General features: G+C 41.3%; 2 protein-coding genes across 6 annotated transcripts in view; one reads left to right on the top strand and one right to left on the bottom strand.

The window, feature by feature from the left end:
• Positions 1-5,055: 5,055 nt before the first annotated feature.
• On the bottom strand, positions 5,056-6,187 carry LOC121304898. Its single transcript, XM_041236319.1, has 2 exons — positions 5,382-6,187; positions 5,056-5,256 (listed from the first exon to the last, which is right to left on the bottom strand). Exons 1-2 carry the CDS (start codon positions 6,185-6,187, stop codon positions 5,157-5,159), a joined length of 906 nt encoding a protein of 301 aa, XP_041092253.1. The 3' UTR covers positions 5,056-5,156.
• Positions 6,188-6,829: 642 nt separating this feature from the next.
• The window catches only part of LOC121304886 (myotonin-protein kinase-like), a 41,870-nt gene continuing 27,882 nt past the window's right edge, over positions 6,830-20,817 (top strand). For 4 of the 5 annotated variants that reach the window (XM_041236306.1, XM_041236302.1, XM_041236305.1 and 1 more), the window contains exons 1-4: positions 6,830-6,992; positions 14,407-14,498; positions 15,472-15,555; positions 15,859-15,954. In XM_041236306.1, coding sequence (XP_041092240.1) covers positions 6,830-6,992; positions 14,407-14,498; positions 15,472-15,555; positions 15,859-15,954 — 435 coding nt within the window. The remainder of the gene's footprint in view (positions 6,993-14,406; positions 14,499-15,471; positions 15,556-15,858; positions 15,955-20,817) is intronic. The other variant, XM_041236304.1, reaches the window with a different exon arrangement.

Here is a 20,817-nt window from a genome sequence, read left to right as displayed (position 1 = left end):
CACTAACTCCCTTACACTACTACACACAACTAAAAACAACAACTAACTACACCTAACAAACTTTAAACACACTACTATCTTAAACAAACTACTAACTACTTAACACTACACTACTACTACTTGACAAAACAAACAAAAACTAACTAAACCTAACAACTACTAACTAGTTCTAAAACTACTACTTACTACCACTACAAAAAACACACTTAACTGGTAACTTACTAAACTAAACAACACTTACTTTAACCTTTTACACACTAAACTACCAACTAACACTTTACTCAAAAACGAGGCAAAAAACAAACTAACCCACTAACAACAAACTAACTAAACACACAGTCACAAACGACGACCAAAAACTAACTTTACTAGGTGACTAACTTTAAAAAACACTACTTCTAGTACAACCCTGTCTGGGTACGACTGGGGTGACTAACAACACTACACAAGAGTGTACTGGCAGTTACACTAACAAAAAACACTCTATACTAACACAAACAACAAGACTAACGTAAAAAACTTCTAAAAAACAACAAAACACTAAAAACTACTAAGAAACAACTACTAACTTCAAAACAGTACAAACTACAACAACAAACTCACTAAAACAATAACCTTAACTACACTTATACGCAACTACCCTGGTGTTCGAGAGGATAAAGGGAAACTTTAAAACCTGGATAGCTTTAACACGACTAGCAACTACTACTACAGCTACAACCAAGCTGATACCCTACAAACAAATTAACACTCAACACTAATCACTAAAATCTGAAACTGCTATAGAATCGGAGGGGGAGCCCTAGGCTGCAGCTCACAGGGCTTCAGGGTTAAAACCTGCTCTCCTGCTGAGGGTTTACATTTCACAAGTATAGATAGGGCTTGAGATTAGTGAATTCAAATTAGTAACACTTAGGCATTCAAAAATGACTTTACCCCTCATCAGGAACACCGGCTTGGGCTTGTGTTGCTGTTTTCGTCGACTCTGTGGAGAGGAGCAGTCCACACAAATCCAGGCAGATGTTTCTTCACTGATTGCCAGCGTCTCATTTCTGTGGGGAGCTCAGTTCGCACAGCACTGCAGACCAGTGTGTCGAAGTGTCAGCTGCTTCTGCCATACTTGCCTCTCCCTGACCTCCGCTGGCTCCCGGGACTCTGGGCTCCCTGCCTGCCTGGCACAGTCCCCGCTGCTGCCCCTGCCCTCCACCTGCCCCAAACTCATGGGGACAGACCCAGCCTCCACTGCTCCGGTGCCTCTCACAAAACAGTCAAACGGAAAGAGATATGAAAAGTTCCCATCTACTGACCCTGAAGAAATGGGAGAAATGGGATTAATGTCATTTTAAATTAAAGCAGCGGACAGAACAGCAGCCACAAGACCCCAGTGCGTGCTGGTGAGAAATCCTATCAGAGATATTGAATACCATTAGCTGTGTATATATATATATATATATATATATATATATATATATATATATATAGATATAGATATAGATAGATAGATAGATAGATAGATAGATAGATAGATAGATAGATCCCCAATATGGATACCAGAGCTGTCACTGCCATCAGCGTGGATTTGTTGGATTCAGGGAATTGCACTGAGGATGATAACGGCCACATGCAGACTAGCACGCTAGCAGAGTAATTGTATAGTAATTGTAAGCAGCTTTGTTGTTAAGAGTTGCACAGTTATTTTTTGTTATTTGGGACTGTGGCGCTGTAATTAAAATGGAGTTCTGAGGGACTGTGTGTGTGGTATGATGAGTCTGCCCCTGGGTGTGTGTCTCAGGGCACGTTGAGAAATGCAATGATCTGTGTGGGACAGGCTGTATTATTCACATAACATATTCTATATCATGACACAAGAGCGTTTACGAACGAGAGGCGTCCATTCGTCCCAACAGTTCTCGTCCAGTTCCTTGTAGTTAATTGATCCAGAAAAAAAATGTTACGGAACTTTTGTACTTTTTTTTTAAGTTACTTGATTTAGTCAAATCAATTTTTGTAACATTCAGCTGAGAACCAATCATTTTGACCAACCAACACACCTTGCTATTACAGGTACTGGTGAAGCTTATTCTATTTGCAACAATACAGACACATGGGCCTCTGGGTTAAAACACTTCTTAGTTGTTATCAATGTATTAAAAGATTATCTAATTGTACTTTGTCGATATAGTTCTAACAAAATAAATGACAGCACTTAGAGCAAATACTATAATGTAATTATGAAAAATAATCTCTGATTATTGGTTTCTAGAGATCAACCCTTACTGCTTAGCATTGGCGGACTGGGTTGGATGAGACAAGCCAGATTTTAGATCACAGATATTATAACATTGGCTGCATTTAGTCCATCTAAACGCATTTTTTAACCAATCAAAGGCTTCGATTTATGCTTCCACTTAACATGTGAAAGGCTGAGCACAGCTCCTGTTTTTCAGATTGGTTCAGTATCGAACCCCTTTCTTTTTATTTCCTTTTCTGTTCTACCGAATCAGTTCTGAACATGTTCTGAATATATCACATTTGTGAGACTGTGGCTTCCTCAGACTACTAACAAAATACAGTGTGGCTTCCTCAGTATCTGATTCAGTCTGTCTCACTCACAGGGGTTGCGAGTGAAGCTGGTAAAGACTCAAAATAAGATCACATACTATCGGAAATGAAAAACTGAATCAGCAACTTTTCGACCCCAAGTCTGAAATTTGCATCCCTCCAACAGGAAATGAGGACTGAAATTGCTTTGGGGCTAGAATCTGGAAACAGATTGCTTGAAAGGGAAAGAAAAATAAACATGCAAAGGATCAGACTCTCAGAGAACCACCTCGCAGGAGAGGAGGCCGCGTGGTCTGGGCTCCCAGGCTGGGAAACAAGCGTTATTCTCCAGGGAGGGAGACTGGCAGGGCTGAAGAGAAAAAAGTGAGCAAGGGGCAAAAGAAAACAGAGTGAAGAAAGTTCTGGACGGGGGTCCTCTCTGGCTCGCAGAGAACCTTCCTGGCAGAGGAGGAGTCTATACCCTGGATGGAACGCCAGTCCATTGCAGGGCACCACACACACACACAGGGCAATTTAGAATGACCAATCAACCTGAACAGTATGTCTTTGGGAGGAATCCCACGCAGACTAAGGGAGAACATGCAAACTCTACACAGACAGACCCCTAGGCTGGAATCGAACCCAGGAACCTGGTGCTGTGAGGCAGCAGCGCTAACCACCTTTCAGCCTTCATAGCTCAGTCCTTTAACCTCTGGGATTTCAGAAATTAAAATTATGAGAAGTGAGGATATTTGTTGTTTATTCAAAGCACTGTAAACCAGACCATGAAAGCCCATTCATTGTGTAATTGCAGTAAAATGTTACTTGAACATTATATTAATACAAATAATCTTTTAGTAATTTAGAAACATGTTTTGAGAAGTCTTTATCAACGTCTTTACATAGCCATTAACAAATAGCATGAAAAACTAGCTATTACTTAAAATTGCTTAATTTACAGTATTGGGAAATGACTATTAAAATAAGTGGTAATTTACTTATAGAATGTATAGATTATTTTACTATTTTTAAGTATGGCTAATTATATTATTTGTAGCTTTTAATTATTTAAACTTTGCTTGGCAGTATCGCTTATTCCTGATAGGTGGCGCCATTGCATCAATTATCTTCCATATTTTGTAGTTACTTATAAAGTTCATTCTTTTTGACATCTATCAGAGAGGCAGTTTGCAACTGAGTGTGTGAATGAGCTTCCTGCTGTAGATCATGCCCAGGCTACACTCCTCTCAGTCTCACACTATATTAGGTCCTCCTGCAGTTCAACGGGATCCTTTTAAGAAAGTTCTCTGCTCAGCCCTGGTGGTAAATACCAGAAGAATCCTTGCTTGCTGCATTTGTGCTCTATGAGATCCCAGACACTGACTGCCTGTTTGAATGTGCAAGCTCATTAGGGATACTTCAAGTTTGTCTTGTGAAGCGTTCTGGATGTCTTGGCACAGAGAGTGTCCTAAGAGAGTAAACTTGCTTGTATTTGGGTGCCTGTGATCCAGAGTGTTGCACTTCTTCTGCACATTGTGTGTTAAAATAAAGGCTGCAAATTCCTATAAATTTCAATAGTTTCACAGTATTGCGTGTGAGTAACAGCTGAATCACAAATGTTTTGTCGTCAGCTTATGATTTTTCTAGATAATCTCAAACAAATCTGCGCAAATTTGCAACAAATGCATGTGGAAGCCCATAAGAGGTGCTATCTATGGCTCTCCTTCCACGCAGCCTAGCTTCACACTGGCACGAAATGACTGGAACTCAGTATTTGATCTCAGTGGTCTGGTTCCTTTCTCCCTTTTGGGATTACCAGTAAGGAATTGTATGCTAAGAATCTTTTTCATATGTCGTCACTTCCTCAAGATTGTGTCGTTGCCGCAAATGGGGTGCAGCGAGGATGTTGCTTCTAATGGTTACTGTCAGTCAAATAAACACGTCAGTATTTCTTAATGGTTGGAATTGCAGGATATATCACACGCGTTGAGGCTCTTAGTGAAACCTGGAACGGCTGCACAGCTGTACCGTGCAATGGAAGTCTACAGTCTCACTGCACTTGCCATCTGCAGATGGAAGTCAAGCATTGAATCAAGGAAATTGTAAATATTGATACATTTGGGAACGTGCATTTTATTTAATGCTGTCATAGTTCAGCTGTGTGCTATGCATTTCTTTTTAAAAAAAAAAAACAGCTGCTGGACTGGGTGAAGAGATTGGCTCCACAAGGAAACAATAAAACAACTGATCCCAAGTTACTGCCCCTGGCAGGAGGTCGGCGCTGTGCGTGGTGCTGGGTCATTTGTACTTTGTCCTGCTGATAAGACAGACTGTATTAAGAGTGTGTGTGTGTGTGAGAGAGAGAGAGAGAGAGAGAGAGAGAGAGAGAGAGAGAGAGAGAGAGAGAGAGAGAGAGCGAGAGAGAGAGAGAGAGAGAGAGAGAGAGAGAGAGAGAGAGAGAGAGAGAGAGAGAGAGAGAGAGAGAGAGAGAGAGAGAGAGAGAGAGAGAGAGAGAGAGAGAGAGAGAGAGAGAGAGAGAGAGCGAGAGAGAGAAGTCAGTAGAAAACAAGATGAAGTGTATTTTAGGCTGTGCACAAGGGCTGGGCTTCTGAGAGTTAACCCAGATGGTATTCACTGTTGGCAGAAATTTGTGTCAGACCTTGAAATGTTTTCAGATGAGCTCTTTCACTGGGAGCAACAGCACCGACACACCAGGAGCAAGAGAGAGGCGAAGGGAGCAACAGCAGACACACCAGGAGCAAGAGAGAGGCGAAGGGAGCAACAGCACTGACACACCAGGAGCTGGAGAGGCGAAGGGAGCAACAGCACCGACACACCAGGAGCAAGAGAGAGGCGAAGGGAGCAACAGCACTGACACACCAGGAGCAAGAGAGAGGCGAAGGGAGCAACAGCACTGACACACCAGGAGCAAGAGAGAGGCGAAGGGAGCAACAGCATTGACACACCAGGAGCAAGAGAGAGGCGAAGGGAGCAACAGCATTGACACACCAGGAGCAAGAGAGAGGCGAAGGGAGCAACAGCACTGACACACCAGGAGCAAGAGAGAGGCGAAGGGAGCAACAGCATTGACACACCAGGAGCAAGAGAGAGGCGAAGGGAGCAACAGCACTGACACACCAGGAGCAAGAGAGAGGCGAAGGGAGTAACAGCACTGACACACCAGGAGCAAGAGAGAGGCGAAGGGAGCAACAGCATTGACACACCAGGAGCAAGAGAGAGGCGAAGGGAGTAACAGCATTGACACACCAGGAGCAAGAGAGAGGCGAAGGGAGCAACAGCATTGACACACCAGGAGCAAGAGAGAGGCGAAGGGAGTAACAGCATTGACACACCAGGAGCAAGAGAGAGGCGAAGGGAGCAACAGCACTGACACACCAGGAGCAAGAGAGAGGCGAAGGGAGCAACAGCATTGACACACCAGGAGCAAGAGAGAGGCGAAGGGAGCAACAGCATTGACACACCAGGAGCAAGGGAGAGGCGAAGGGAGCAACAGCACTGACACACCAGGAGCAAGAGAGAGGCGAAGGGAGTAACAGCATTGACACACCAGGAGCAAGAGAGAGGCGAAGGGAGCAACAGCACTGACACACCAGGAGCAAGAGAGAGGCGAAGGGAGCAACAGCATTGACACACCAGGAGCAAGGGAGAGGCGAAGGGAGCAACAGCACTGACACACCAGGAGCAAGAGAGAGGCGAAGGGAGCAACAGCACTGACACACCAGGAGCAAGAGAGAGGCGAAGGGAGCAACAGCACTGACACACCAGGAGCAAGAGAGAGGCGAAGGGAGCAACAGCATTGACACACCAGGAGCAAGAGAGAGGCGAAGGGAGTAACAGCATTGACACACCAGGAGCAAGGGAGAGGCGAAGGGGGAAGTCAAGGAAAAGTGATCATTTGTAAATGCACAGGATAAACAGAAACTAGTTGAAGTAGTTGGGCAGGAGGAAGGAGGGAAGCAGAACAGGATCAGAGGGAAACTTCAGAGATCAAGGGGATTGAGCAAAGGAGGAAGAAAGCACGAGGGAGAAACCAAGAAAGGAATAAGCCCAGGGTGCTGCAGAAGAGCTGGGAGAGGCTTGCAAGAGGAAGCGTGGGGAAATACACAAGAGAGAACTCCAAAGCCACAAAAACAGACGTTAAAAAGGAACAAGTGACTGATTTAAAGGATTTACTTCCTAGTGACTGGGAGGGAAGACCCCCCCCCCCCCCCCCCCCAGCTGCAGTGAGCATGGCCCTCTCTGAGCCATTTCTCTGAAGAGCCCCACGATGTCAGGGGGGTCCCGTCTGAAGAGGCTGGAGGAGGAGGAGCTGCAGGAGGGCAGTCCAGTCAGCCTGCAGACACTGCTGGACCTGCTGGTGTGCGTCTTTGAAGAGCTCCGGATCTCTCCGATTGCACAGGAGAGCCATGTGGCAAGCTTCCTGCAGTGGGGTCAGTAACAATTATTACGATTAAACAGTCAAACCTGTTGTCGTGCTTGCTATTAGCTGGGATTATCTAGTTATTGAGACCCCCCCCCCCCCCCCCCCCCCCCCCCCCACACACACACACACACACACACACACATGTAGATGCTGTCATGAGGAAGGTAACAGCATTCCACTTAACTATGAAAAGCTGTCATGTTGACCTAAAATTTATACAAGAAACAATCCGCTAAATCAGAAATCAGATCCAAAGATTACAGTTAAACCGAGGGCATGGAATTGCAAGCAATAGTAAAGTCTAAGAAAGTTGCACATTTTTTTTGGTTAAAGGCAAGATGTTAGTGTTAGTGTAGCCAATAAAAAAAACCCACACATGTGACATACTCTATTCTTTTTAACAATGCTTATCTTTATACTAAAAAAGGAGACACTTCTTCACACAGAGAGTGGTGAGGGTGTGGAAAGGGTTATCTAGTCATGCTGTGGAGGCAGAATCACTGGGATCTTAATACCAGGCTTGACAAAAAAATCAATCCGCCTCTGGAACAGGACGAGTGTAGGTTTTATTATGTAAGTTTGTAGATTTATAGTTTTTTTAGGAACCCTGCATAAGGTCCTCCATGTGGACGCAACACCTGTCCCACTGTAATGGACATGGCAGGTGAAACCCAGGGGCAGAGGTCACCCCTGTGTATGTGTCTTTCGTGAAGAACAGCCGTCACTGTGACTCAGTCATGCTTTGACACATGCTTCAGTGAGTCACAGAGGCTGTCCTTCCTAAAAACAGAATGATCCCTCAATACGAGCATCTCGACAGCTGCTATTCCAGGACCAATTCCTAACACATGCTGTGTGGCGTTTAGGTTCAAGTCTTGAATAAAGTTCTTGAAGAAGTTTCATTTCAGCTGGACTAGCGGTAGATACAGTATATGCCTCCACTATAGTGGGGATAGCCATCCTGAATGCAATTATGGATCTCAGTTCATTTATGAACTATCTGTGAACGTGCTTCACAAAATTGAAGAATCATTGAAAGAATCAGTGAAAGAAAAGGGAAGTTAGGTATTCTCTCGCTCTGGGGTGTGTGATATACAGTCCTTACAAAAAGAGGACATTTTAAAGTAAACTAATCATATATCACAATAATAAATATATTCTGGAACTGGTTGAATCTGGGGATAACTGGTTTATTTGGTTTTAAATTGGCGAAAACTTTGTTTTAGTGGAAGGATTGACTGGTGTGGAACTGGAGGCACTGTTATTAGATTGAGAGCAGATACAGGCACATTTGGCAAGCTCTTTTTTCAAGTTTGTGAACACTCCTTTAAAGCATCACTGTTTAAAACTGGTCCCAATTATCAAGGGTGCATTCCATAACTAAGCATTGCTAGGAAATATTCTGGGCTGAAAGATTTTCTATACAAGGCTTCACTGCAAAGAGAACTGAAGAACATTCGTGAATTTAAAAGTTTTTATTGTTGTCTAAATATTTAGTGACCGCTTTGATTCTAAAATTATATTCAGCATCACACAACTCCAGATGCTAAAAACATGCATTGGGTTTTACATAAAACAGCTACTCCTGCCAAGTTAGAAATAGTGGAGAAATGGGGTGGAAATAAGACTCGTGTAGCATAGCAGTTTAGGCTGTGTAAGAGCTTCAACACCTGTGCTTGTAACCTGGCACTCACTTCTAACTGGGAGGGCCATTAATCTTTCTGAACAGAGCTAGACCCTAGCATCACATGCATACAGCATTGTGATCTCTAGAGAAACAGGCAGTCAATAAGAACATAAGAACATAAGAAAGTTTACAAACGAGAGGAGGCCATTCGGCCCATCTTGCTCGTTTGGTTGTTAGTAGCTTATTGATCCCAAAATCTCATCAAGCAGCTTCTTGAAGGATCCCAGGGTGTCAGCTTCAACAACATTACTGGGGAGTTGGTTCCAGATCCTCACAATTCTCTGTGTAAAAACGTGTCTCCTATTTTCTGTTCTGAATGCCCCTTTGTCTAATCTCCATTTGTGATTCCTGGTCCTTGTTTCTTTTTTCAGGCTGAAAAAGTCCCTTGGGTCGACACTGTCAATACCTTTTAGAATTTTGAATGCTTGAATTAGGTCGCCACGTAGTCTTCTTTGTTCAAGACTGAACAGATTCAATTCTTTTAGCCTGTCTGCATATGACATGCCTTTTAAGCCCGGAATAATTCTGGTCGCTCTTCTTTGCACTCTTTCTAGAGCAGCAATATCTTTTTTTATAGCGAGGTGACCAGAACTGCACACAATATTCAAGATGAGGTCTTACTAGTGCATTGTACAGTTTTAACATTACTTCCCTTGATTTAAATTCAACACTTTTCACAATAAGTGGCTTAAATCTTGTTTTTTTTCTTCTTGAAGAATATATACAGTGCTTCCTCTTGATTTTGCTATATGACTTACAAATAAAAGACAGCGAGTGTCACAGTAAAATATCACGTGGTTTCAGTACTTTCACAGGTACAGCAATGGCAAAAAATGTTGTATCACCTAGAATTTTAGGATTGAGACATAAGAAGATAAAAAAATAAACCTGTATGAACGTAATTTATATCTTTAATTTAACATCGTGTAATCAAAGAAGCTACAAAATGATATCGCAAAAGTCTACCGCAAGCCATAATACTAGTACAGTATTAAAAATGACACATTTTTTAGTTTCAGATTTTCATGAAGTATATGGAAAACTACAAAGAGGTGTGTAATTAAATACTTTAACATAACATTCTTCAGCAGGGTTCATTATACTTTATGAAGCAAAATTAGTTAATTTTATATGGTGATGCAAAATGTCTGGCCATGGCTGTACTAAAGACCTATATTAAGACTGACACTGACGAGCTGGTATGTTGAACAGCTACCATTAATTTCTCTCGAACCGTCCGTGCTCATGCTCAGCAGTACTAGAAATACCATTCCCAGTAGATGGCAGTAAACAATGAGAAGTATTCACATACATAACATCTCCACCCTGCTTACTGTGGTTGTACAGTAACAAAACAAAATGAACATTTCTGTAACTAGAGATAGGAGGTAAACTGTCCCAAATTCTCGAGCTATTCAAGGGATTATTCCACACCTTACTCAGGCTTGCATATAATCCTTATAAGCAACATAAACATTCTTCCTGTCCTTTATTTTATTTTAAATGTCCAAGCGGTAAGGACGTTTTTCCCTCCGAGCTGGGTAACGATTTGTAACAACAGGAGCAGGTGGCATCTCTGCAGCTGGCACAGTCTATTGGGTAATGGAGGTATGGTAACACAACTTCATCTAAACTGAGTAGTTGTCATGATGATGGCTATGGTGCACAGGTGGTGCACAGGTGGTGATGCTGGAGTCAGTAAAGACTTCCTGATCCCGACTCACCATTTCCATCATTTATAAAGCTCTCTAGTAACTGGCCAGCATGACGTCGACATGCATACGAGACTGGTCCTGTTTTACTAGTTACCACTCCAGGCCTCCACATCTCTCCTTTCCGATATTCACAAGCTAACATGGCTTATCCAGCATGAAATGGTCTGTCTTTAGCTGTTGATTGCCTGCGGGACTCCTGTGACTTCTGATTCTGCACGACCTGAGGAGACATGTCAGGTTTCAGCAGCTCCAGTCGTGAGCGAACCTTGAGCTGAAGAGCACCATTGAAGGAGACTCGTTACTTATTGCATGAGAAGTGTTTCCGTAGACCAGTAGAGTGTTGTCCGGCTTCTGATGGATGGTGGTGCTTCCTTTTGTTGATTTCAGTGCTTGTTTCATTGTTTGGACAAACCATTCAGCCAGTCCATTGGTTTCTGGATGATATGGTGCAGACCAAATGTCGATCCCACTGTTGGCTTTCAAGAATGTTTCAAATTCGCTTGAAACTAATTGAGGACCATTGTCAACAAGCTGTTCAGGTATGCTATAGTGACTGAATAAGCCTTGTAGCACCTAGCAGACTGTGCATCTAGGTTTGTGGGGTGTTCAGCAAACTTTTGTAGCAAGACAGTCCTATTTGTGTTGTGATAGTTAGATACACCTCAAGCAAGCGTCTCAACCACTATGCAAAAGAGCCAGGCTCTTCGGAGATCAGTTTTACTTCATCAGGGTATTAGGCAACATATTTGTCCACCTCACTTAGTTTCTAGATTTTTGATGTTAAAAATTATTAATTTAGTTTGTCAAATAAAAAAAATCATGTCACCTTTACAGGAGTAAAGTTTATCAGAGGGACAAGACATCATTTGTATGTTTGTAATAGAGACCCAGCATTCCTGTATAATAATCCAGATGATAGATTTGAAAGTCTACCCTATAGATATGTAGAAATGAAAGCAAAATGTGGATTTACACCGCCTTGATTTGATTTACCCTAAAGAACGAGATGCAGTTAAAGCAGAGCAGAACCATTTAAAACAAATTTCAGCAGGCTGGCAGGCTGCCCAAACTTGCCCTGAACTCTCCTCCCTAATCCCAGTCCTTATGTGGGCAAGCTCCTCTCTGCGAGCCTGCACAGTCTCAGCCAGCCTCCACAGGAACAGGCTTTGTTTTATAAGGGGCTGAGATGGAGAAGTCTCACTGCTCCATAAAAGGGACACTGCAGAGAACTCAAACAAAGCTTTTCTGTCTCGTCTCTGGCTTCCTGGCACCTGGGGAAGGGCCAGTCTAAACACGTCACTCTGAGAGTGGACTGCTTATTTTTTTTATCCATTTTTGTGATTAATAATTTGCCTGCTGGGTACAAGCAGCCCAGGAATCTGAGTCGCTCTGTATATGTATTGTGTAGCAGTCCTGGGAGGGTAGCCTCTGTACAACTACATGAATTTTTTTTATGCAATTCACACACTCATTTCTGCCCTGGTCCATGGTGGAGTCCCTGGCCAGCTGGAGGGGTTCGTTGGACTTCCAGGGACCCTTGCTGGTTTGTTTTGTTTTATCGCATTGTTTCTTGTGCCAGCACATGTGTGGAGGGTTTAGGACCGAATGCTGGGCAATGGCATAGGTCATTAGAGGGGTGGAAATAGGCACATATAAATAGCCAAGCAGGAGTGACATAGAACTGAAGGGAGCTGGCTGTGAAGGCGATCAACAGTGGTGGTGGCTACAGCTTTTGATTCTGATCTGGAGCTCCGTTTTGCAGCCTGCTCAGAAGATAGTGTAGGGAAGTTGGTGCTCCAGTGTTGTAATCTTTTTCCTGTTGCCATGTGAAGCTTCTCCTGGGGGAGCAACCTAATAAAGTACATCCGGTACCTAACATCTCCCGCTGCGTTCTTTCACTACCAGCACCCTACAATGCCAAAGCTTGAAGCCAGGGGGACTAACTGTGTGGGAGATTGTGTGCAAAGGCTTCCCAGCATTAAAATGGGCCCAACAGCAGCAGAAAGATTTGTAGAGTTATGACTCTTTATTGCTGTTGCTTGTTTCCAGACAGAAGACTAGGTCCAAAGTGATAATAAATAATAAATATGGAGCAAAGCAATTCCATAAATGATACTGGTTTTGCATTTCTGTTAGCTGTAGTTCATAGGTCTCAGATGTTCACCTTTGAAATAAACGTGATGTTATATCAAACATGGATATTTGACATCATGATATCTGGTATTGAAAAAAGTTCTTAGTTTCCATATCTTAGTCTCAGGAAACATGCTACATTTCCAGCTATTCCACATCAGCAGTGTCTTCTGAGTCAAAGAATGTTACTGGTTAAAAACAAGTCAGTCAATAGTGGAAGCAGCTGATTGGTTAATGTGGTTTAATATTTAATAGTGATATAAGATGGCACTCGCATAAAAAAATGGATGCAAAGTAGGACAAATGTTCATTTCTGCAACAAACATCCACAGTAAATATTTCATGTCTGTTGTAAGCGAAAATTCCCATGTTACAGACCCTTGTCATGTGCCTTTGCACTTATCTAAATAAGGCTGATAAAGTCTAGCTTGACCGTAGTTCCCTGTAAAACACAGCTCATGGTAAAAAGAAAAACTAGAAACAAAACAACCAGTGTAAGGGATTTTACTTGCACTGGTGTTTTATTTCCAGTCCAGAAAATAAAGAATTAAAAATGGGCAAGCATTGCAGTTCACCATGAACTTGGTAACCCCAATCTATTATATATAAGTAGATTATTAATACATGGAAGGAGGTTACTATGCCGTCCAGTCTCTCCCCTGTTATTAGTTTTCAAATAATGCCTGGCTGCCTGGGCCTTCGCCATGGAAACAAAGGCAACACTAAACACTGGAAGACAGTGAGAGGCATTGATAATTGACCCTACTTCATCTTCAATGTGGGAGCTCCCACTTACTCATCGGGGTTTATATTCATGAATCGTTAACTCGTGGCTTTTTAAAAGATTGTTTTTTTAAAAGTTTGGAAGTCATAAAACATTTATTTTGGTTTTAAGAAATTGTTTTACAGTTTTAACATGCTCTCTAAAATTTGAGGTGGTTTACAAACAATGTTGAAGTAGTTTTGTAAATAAAGTCTGCTGTCCTGCATGCTCTGTAATGGGAGCTTTTTTTTCTGGAATGTAAAACATTTCAACACAGTTTTTTTTTAGCAAAGTTGTCTGTCCCAACTCAAGAAACAACAACACTGTGTCGGCCAGTGATCTTTCACTTCAGCAGAAAAACAAAATGATATTTCTGGAAACCTATATAAGGATAGTTGTCAATATTGCCCTAACCCCATTGCAGAAAACAATAGTTTGGTGCTGGTCTACAGCTCTTTTGTATAACATTGTACTTGACACTTGGCTCTGCAACCTGGCTGTAACATTTATTGTCTGGGGAAAAGCAACATAATTTATATTTTTGAAGATAATATATTGTCGTAATTCAGCATGCACCAGTGTTTTTGATCGGAAATGTTTTTTTTCAATGAATGTAAGCTTCTCCTTTAAAAAAAGAGAGTTTTACTTTTATATATACAGTTCTTTATATATGCAGTTGACCCTGTTTCTCTTGTAAACACTTTGGATGGGCAAACCAAGGACTGCCAATAGAAAGATGAGCAGATCTGTCACCCAAAGACACTGTATAAACTGTACATATAAAATCTTTTTTTTTTTTAAACTCTACATAGTAAATGCTGTTAATCATGCCTTCAGAGTTGTGTTCAGTTGGCTGTTTTACTGTGCACGGGAAAACACAAAGTAAGATGAACTGAAATGTTCTTCAGTGTGTGTCTCAGTTTGGCATACAATAAACTGAGTGTTGAGCTTTGTCGATTTGCATGTATGATTTCAGTTCACGTGGTGAGCTTTACAATGCTGTTGTTTCTCCATGGGTTGCATTGTGGCAAAGCTACAACCCTTCTATCAGTATATTGGCACCACATTATGTTGTTTAAAAATTGTTGTACCTCTCTGTCTCTCTCCTTTCCTCCAATCACAGCGGAGCCCCTGGCACGACAGGTGAAGCAGCTGCGACTCCAGAGGGAAGACTTTGAGATCCTCAAGGTGATTGGTCGTGGAAACTTCAGCGAGGTGAGGGGAGGGGCAAGGGGGCGGGCCTCAGTGTGGAAGCTGGGTTGGGTTCAGGATCTTTAATAAACTGTGTGTGAAACACTTTATTCACACTTACTTAGGAGTGACTCTTCCTAGAGTCCCAGTACCAGCGTTGTGTGTGTGTGTGTGTGTATGTGTGTGTGTGTCCTCTTAAAGCTGTTTTATAGCTTGTTGATAGCGGTTTGTTCAACACACTGCTTCAAATTGAAGCTGTTCACAGCTGATCTGATTGAGCACAGCCCTGAGTTTAATGAGGGTGATGCAACTTCATCAGCAGTTGAAAGAGAAAGTGTGGAAAGCACAGGGGGTCAATTCAAATGATCTAAACGGTGGCGGACCCCATCATCATCACTTCAATATTGAAAAAAGAACAAACCTGGAATTGCCCTTGCTTTTAAACACCAGGATAGGCTTTTCATTGACAGTTAAAGATGGTATTGTTCAAAGTTCACTTCCTTTAAGGATTCAGACAACGCCATTGCTTAGCTGGCAGGCTCAATTGTTTCTTTTGTTATTTCCGTGTCGTTTATAATGATGCCGAATGCGTCTGGGTTCTGTTGCATCAATACTGAGTTCTTCTCTAAGTCTGCCTTTCAAAGCAAGTTCAAAGCCAGGTAACAGCAGATTAACCAAAAATATATTCAAAATCAATATTAGGCTTTTTAGAATGATGGCAAACACCATGAAATATTAAGTGTAGTAAAAGCAATTCAAATGCCATTTGAAGCTATATATGATGGTAGAAGTATAATGAAAAATCCATTTTTTGTACTGAGGACTATTACTGCACTAAAAGGGCAGTGCTTTTATCTAACCCTCCATCTACAGACACACGACAGCCAGCTTACCAAGGCTGAAGGAACGCCCGGTAGCTGTGTGAGATAATAAATGTCTCTGCAGACCCGTGAACGTTCCCTGCAGAATATCTCAGTCCTTGTCTGGTTCTTCTCAGGTTGCCATAGCGAAGATGAGGCGTACGCAGCGGGTGTACGCAATGAAGATTATGAATAAATGGGACATGGTGAAGCGCGGAGAGGTACTGCCCTAACGTTTCAATGAACAGCCGTCTCATTACTTATTTTTGCTTGGCTCCTTGATTTGCTAAAACCATGTCTTGGCTATTTTAAAAGTGTTCCTTCGAAAGGAAAAAGCCACTTCTTAATTACAGCAGAATTTCAGTACTCTTTTGCGAGTGTACAAAGAATCTGTCCGTTCGAAACATTCATTTGAGGGAGTATGCATGTTTGCACACCCTGACACCTCACTCTGTCCTAGATTTAACACTCATTACTGATGGGATAGTCTGCTGCACACCCTGACACCCAGCTCTCTCCTGCAGATTGCTCGCTTCCAGGAGGAGAGGGAAGTGATGGTCAGAGGTGATCGGCGCTGGATCACTGAGCTCCACTACGCCTTCCAAGATGATAACAACCTGGTGAGTGGAGCCGCTCTCCAGCGGTGGCAGCTCAAGACAGTCTAGTCAATTGGAGTTCACCCCATCAAGCAGCTGTCAACACATTAGCATTGAGGTGGCTGCCCCTCTGAGTCAAATGGATCAATGCAAGTAGATACATAACTGGTTAAAACATAGCTAGCGGAGAGTAGGTGCCACAGAGATCAGTACTAGGACCCTTACTCTTTCTACTTTAATGACCTAGCTCAGAAGATAATTAGCAAGCTTATAGAATTTGCAGAGAACACACAACCGGAAGGAGTGGCTGGACTGAACCCAGAAATCCAATCGGATGGAGAGCTTGATATTCTAATAGACACATCTCTGTCAATAACTAGACAGCGTGGGGAAGCAATGGAAAAGGCAAACCAAATGTTTTAGTATATAGTCAAAAGTGTAGTGTAAAAACACAGTGAGGCTGATGTTGTAATGCGCTGGTGAGCCCACACTTTGAAGTAATTCTCTCTACAGGACAGATAGGTACCGGCCCTAATCTAGATTATTTTTGGACAATTACCCTGAGTACTTCTAAGCTTTTCCCTAGGAGTCAAGTATTTCAAAGAATGGAAATATCACATTTGGCAGCCTTGGTCCACTTTCTATTTTTGGCTGCAAAAGCGCTGCCAAGAACAGACAACATATAAAACAAAGTGCAATTCACATTTTGTTTAACTGCTATGGAATTTCTTTTCTGGATCTACTCCAGATATGCATGCTTGAACCTGGAAATGGATTATCAGCAGTACAAGTACTAGCCTACTACTGTAGGACTGTGGGCATCTCGGGTAACATTATTAAAACACCACTAGGGGATCCCTGGGGAGTGCAGCTAGTAAAGGAATGACCGAGGGTGCATAGTGAGTCTTACAGTCAAGCAGCTCACCTATCTTTGCTGGGGAATTCAACCTAGCTCTGGTGCTACCACGGGTTAGGAAGGCAAAGCAGGGACTGAGTCACCTCACCGCACTACATTGGCCGGGCATCTGGTGAACTCAAGCGACCAACTCTTAACATCCCCTCTGCTCCTTCTGGTCTTCTCGCCCTTTCTTGTTTTGGGAGCACTCTGGTATTCCTGTGGGCAACCATTACAGCATCTGTCACTTTTGTCTAGAGTTTTACATGGTAAAAAAATGAAGAAGAAACAGTCAAGCAGGCAAATATTTCAGCTAGATGCCTTCATCAGTACACCGTCCTTTTCAGAGCGAGCCGCACACTGGTGCAAAACGCTCTCTGGTGCATTCCACACACTTTTTTGTAATTCATGTGATGCGTTAGCTGTACCGCACGCTCCTGTGGATAACGCGCTCTGTTATAGCGACCCAGGTATCGCTTCTTCACACTGCATTCCTCTGCATGCTTTACATTAATACCAAGCAGTGTACAGTCAGCTATTACTGAAACACGCGATCAAGTCTGCAACACACTACGATTTTGTTAAATGAAATAACTTTTGCAAAATATTTAGGTTAAAATAAACTCCCCTTTGAAATGAACAGTAGGGCTTCATATAATATTAAACGAGACTTCTGGCTGGATCTGTATTTTGTTCAATGTTGTATTTCATGAAAAATACAAATCTGGTGAAATGAAGCTTTATACTGACCATTTTGTTATTGCATTTGAGTAAAATATCATCAGTATGTTTGGAAAGGGCTAATAAATTGTTATGTTACTAGTAGTAATGTATTTGATGTGTTACTGAATTCAAAACATAAGCTTGTTGAATTTCACAATTAGAATAAGTGTTTGAGTTTAAAGATCGTCATTTTCATATCACTAGCTCTTCTCAAATACTTTTTTTAAACATTGCCAGTAAAAATCATAAGAAAAGAAACATGATTTCACTGCGTTTTAAGATTGTCAGTGTACTGGATTTTATATTGAGATAAGGTCATGTACCAAAACTATGTCTCAATTAAATTAAACAGGTGGCAACCCTAATTATTTCTAATCATTTAATATTGAAACAGCATTATATTTAACTAACTGTATGAAACTTTTTTTCTTAAATAGACCTGTCATGTTGTTTTTATTAAGGCTTGCTAAGTAAAAAACAGCAATCAGTCTGCACAGCTGTGTATATTCATACAGATATAATTAAACAAAGAAATTAAATAAACTTGGACTAATGAAATAGTTAATGTATTTTATGTTAAAATATGCGTCTCACAAAATGTTACCAATCCCACTTTACAGCTTCCAATATTTGCAAAGCTTAAGATCACATCAAGCATTTTTGTTGCAATATTTTGCACTGTAATCAAAACAAGAACGCAACTTCCTATTTTTAATGTGCAGTACCTTGTTGTCTTCTATACCATAAAAGTCAGTGTCACAGTAAGAGAAATTGGAGATCACTCGGGACCAAGTCCAGTCGTTTCCAGGTTTATTTGGGGAAAAAGACCCAGCAAGTTTGTAACTAAACACCCCCCCCAAAAAATAAAGAACCACCATCAGTCTTCTAGTGTCCCCCAGTAACCTACATCAAAACTAATCCAAAGAAATGTCTTTGACTAAAATAAACAGGACCATCTGCTTGTAAAGTTGACATCAGCAATGTGTTAAATTCAGCAATAAAAAAACAAACTGAGATCATTCTAGAAATGGCTAGTTTGTTTCACTGCTAAATACTTATTGACCTTTGCAATGCAAGTATATTTTATAGTGTATTTTTTCTCCAAGTCCTATGTTGTTGTGTTGAATTTAAATCAAGGGAAGTAATGTTCAAACTGTTAGTAAGACAGTAAGTTAGTTAGTAAGACTTCATCTAGAATATTTCGTTCAGTTCTGGCCACCTCGCTACAAAAAAGATGTTGCTGATCTAGAAAGAGCGCAAAGAAGAGCGACCAGAATTAGTCCGGGTTTAAAAGGCATGTCATATGCAGACAGGCTCAAAGAATTGAATCTATGAACAAAGAAGACGACACGGCGATCCGATTCAAGCATTCAAAACCTTAAAATGTGTTGACAATGTCGACTCAAGGGACTTTTTTAGCATGAAAAAAGAAACAAGGACCAGGGGTCACAATTGGAGATTAGATAAAGGGGCATTCAGAACAGAAAATAGGAGGCACTTTTTTTACACAGAGAATTGTGAGGGTCTGGAACAAACCCCCAGTAATGTTGCTGAAGCCGACACCCTGGGATCCTCCAAGAAGCTGCTTGATGAGATTCTGGGATCAATATGCTACTGACAACCAAACGAGCAAGATGGGCCGAATGGCCTCCTCTCGTTTGTAAACTTTCTTATGTTCTTCTTATATATAATATATTATATATATAGTAAAGTCCTCCCCCTCACGGATTTCGTTGCCCCTTTAAACAAGACCGCACTGACACGTGGCCGCATTACGTAAAATAAATCGATTAACCTACCACATATGTTTAACCTCCCACCGTACTACCGTCATAATGAATATATATATATATATATATATTATATATATACAATGTGAATATATATATATATATATAGCAAACGATCCTCACACTTACGGAGTTCGTTGCCCCTTTAAGACCAGACCCAGGACACAGAAATGGAATTTTTTAGCGCTGACGCGCACTTTTAATAAACACCAAATCAAATAAATTAAACAAAACAGAAACAAACACCTAGCTCTCTCTTGGAGCTCTAACTAACATTAACGGGAACCTAACTAAACATTCAGGACGGCTAAGCCGTTTACCTGACACCAACACCAAACACAAACTCACACGGGCTTCACTCCGTACTTCACCTTCAATACGACTGCTCACTCACACAGTCGGGCTCTTCTCTCAGCAGCCCTGAACAGACTGGCTGCCTCTTTAAATACCCTGCACCTGGCTCTAATTTACAACTACCATCAGGTGCAGGGGATAACTAAACAATAAAACAATTACACAATTAAACCCCATAATACCCAAATGTGCATTCTCACACAAGGTTTCACGCAGGGAAGGATTTTAACCCCCTCCCTGGTACCTTACAATATATATATATATATATATATATATATATATATATATATATATATATATATATATATATATATATATATATATATATATATATATATATATATATATATATATATATATATATATATATATATTTTAGTTGATGCATTTTAATTTAGCATATCTTATATAAATCCTAAATTCTGTGTACGGCATCTTCCTAGTGTTGCTAATGTAATGGGCAGGACACAATGTAATTGTAAATGATATGGTTTTAGCAGCAAAAATAAAACATTGCAGAATAACACATTTGTTTATTCTATGTTGCTGGTTGCAGAGAGTCTTACAAGGTCTCATTGATTAAATACTGAGACCTTTTTTAAAATAACTTTGAAACAGACTTTAAAGTGTCAGAAGTTGTTAGGATGGTAACAACGAAAAATGGCAGGTGGGTTATTAAAACAGTTGTAGGAACTCATGAGGACGGGTAACGCTGTAACAGAACCTCTCTAAATCTCTCTTGGAGTACCTCCAAATGTTTCCAATAACTTTTGCTGTACATGCCAGAAATTAAAGCATGCTATTTCTCTAGGAGCTGAAATAAATCTTTAGCTTCGTGGAATGATTTGACTGCATTAAGGACTCATTTTAATCATTATCCAAGACAGTGAACATGAAAAAAAGCTTCAGTTCCAGAAGATTATTGACCAAACAGGTTCTGTTTGAAGGTAAGAGGCCATTCGGTCCAGAACCTAGTAGCTGATTGATCTGAAAGTTGAGTCTTAAAGGGTTCTAGTGATTTAGCCTCAACAGCATGGCTAGGTGACCCATTCCAAACCCCCACTACTCTCTGTGTGAAGAAGTGTCTCCATTGTCCTAATCTGCACTTCATTTAGAACTGTGTCC

Source organism: Polyodon spathula, chromosome 40 (genome assembly GCF_017654505.1).
Source record: "Polyodon spathula isolate WHYD16114869_AA chromosome 40, ASM1765450v1, whole genome shotgun sequence".
Classification (NCBI taxonomy): Eukaryota; Metazoa; Chordata; class Actinopteri; order Acipenseriformes; family Polyodontidae; genus Polyodon; species Polyodon spathula.
The sequence above is the reverse complement of the archived record's forward strand: the minus strand, read 5'-3'. Positions and strand labels throughout refer to the sequence as shown.

Bases quoted from the DNA above. Each gene is read 5' to 3' on its own strand.
- LOC121304898 (XM_041236319.1), bottom strand. From the start codon at position 6,187: ATGCTGTTGCTCCCTTCGCCTCTCTCTTGCTCCTGGTGTGTCAGTGCT. The intron at 5,257-5,381 runs CTGGTGTGTCGG...TCTCTCTTGCTC, and splicing joins CCTTCGCCTCTCTCTTGCTC to CTGGTGTGTCGGTGCTGTTG.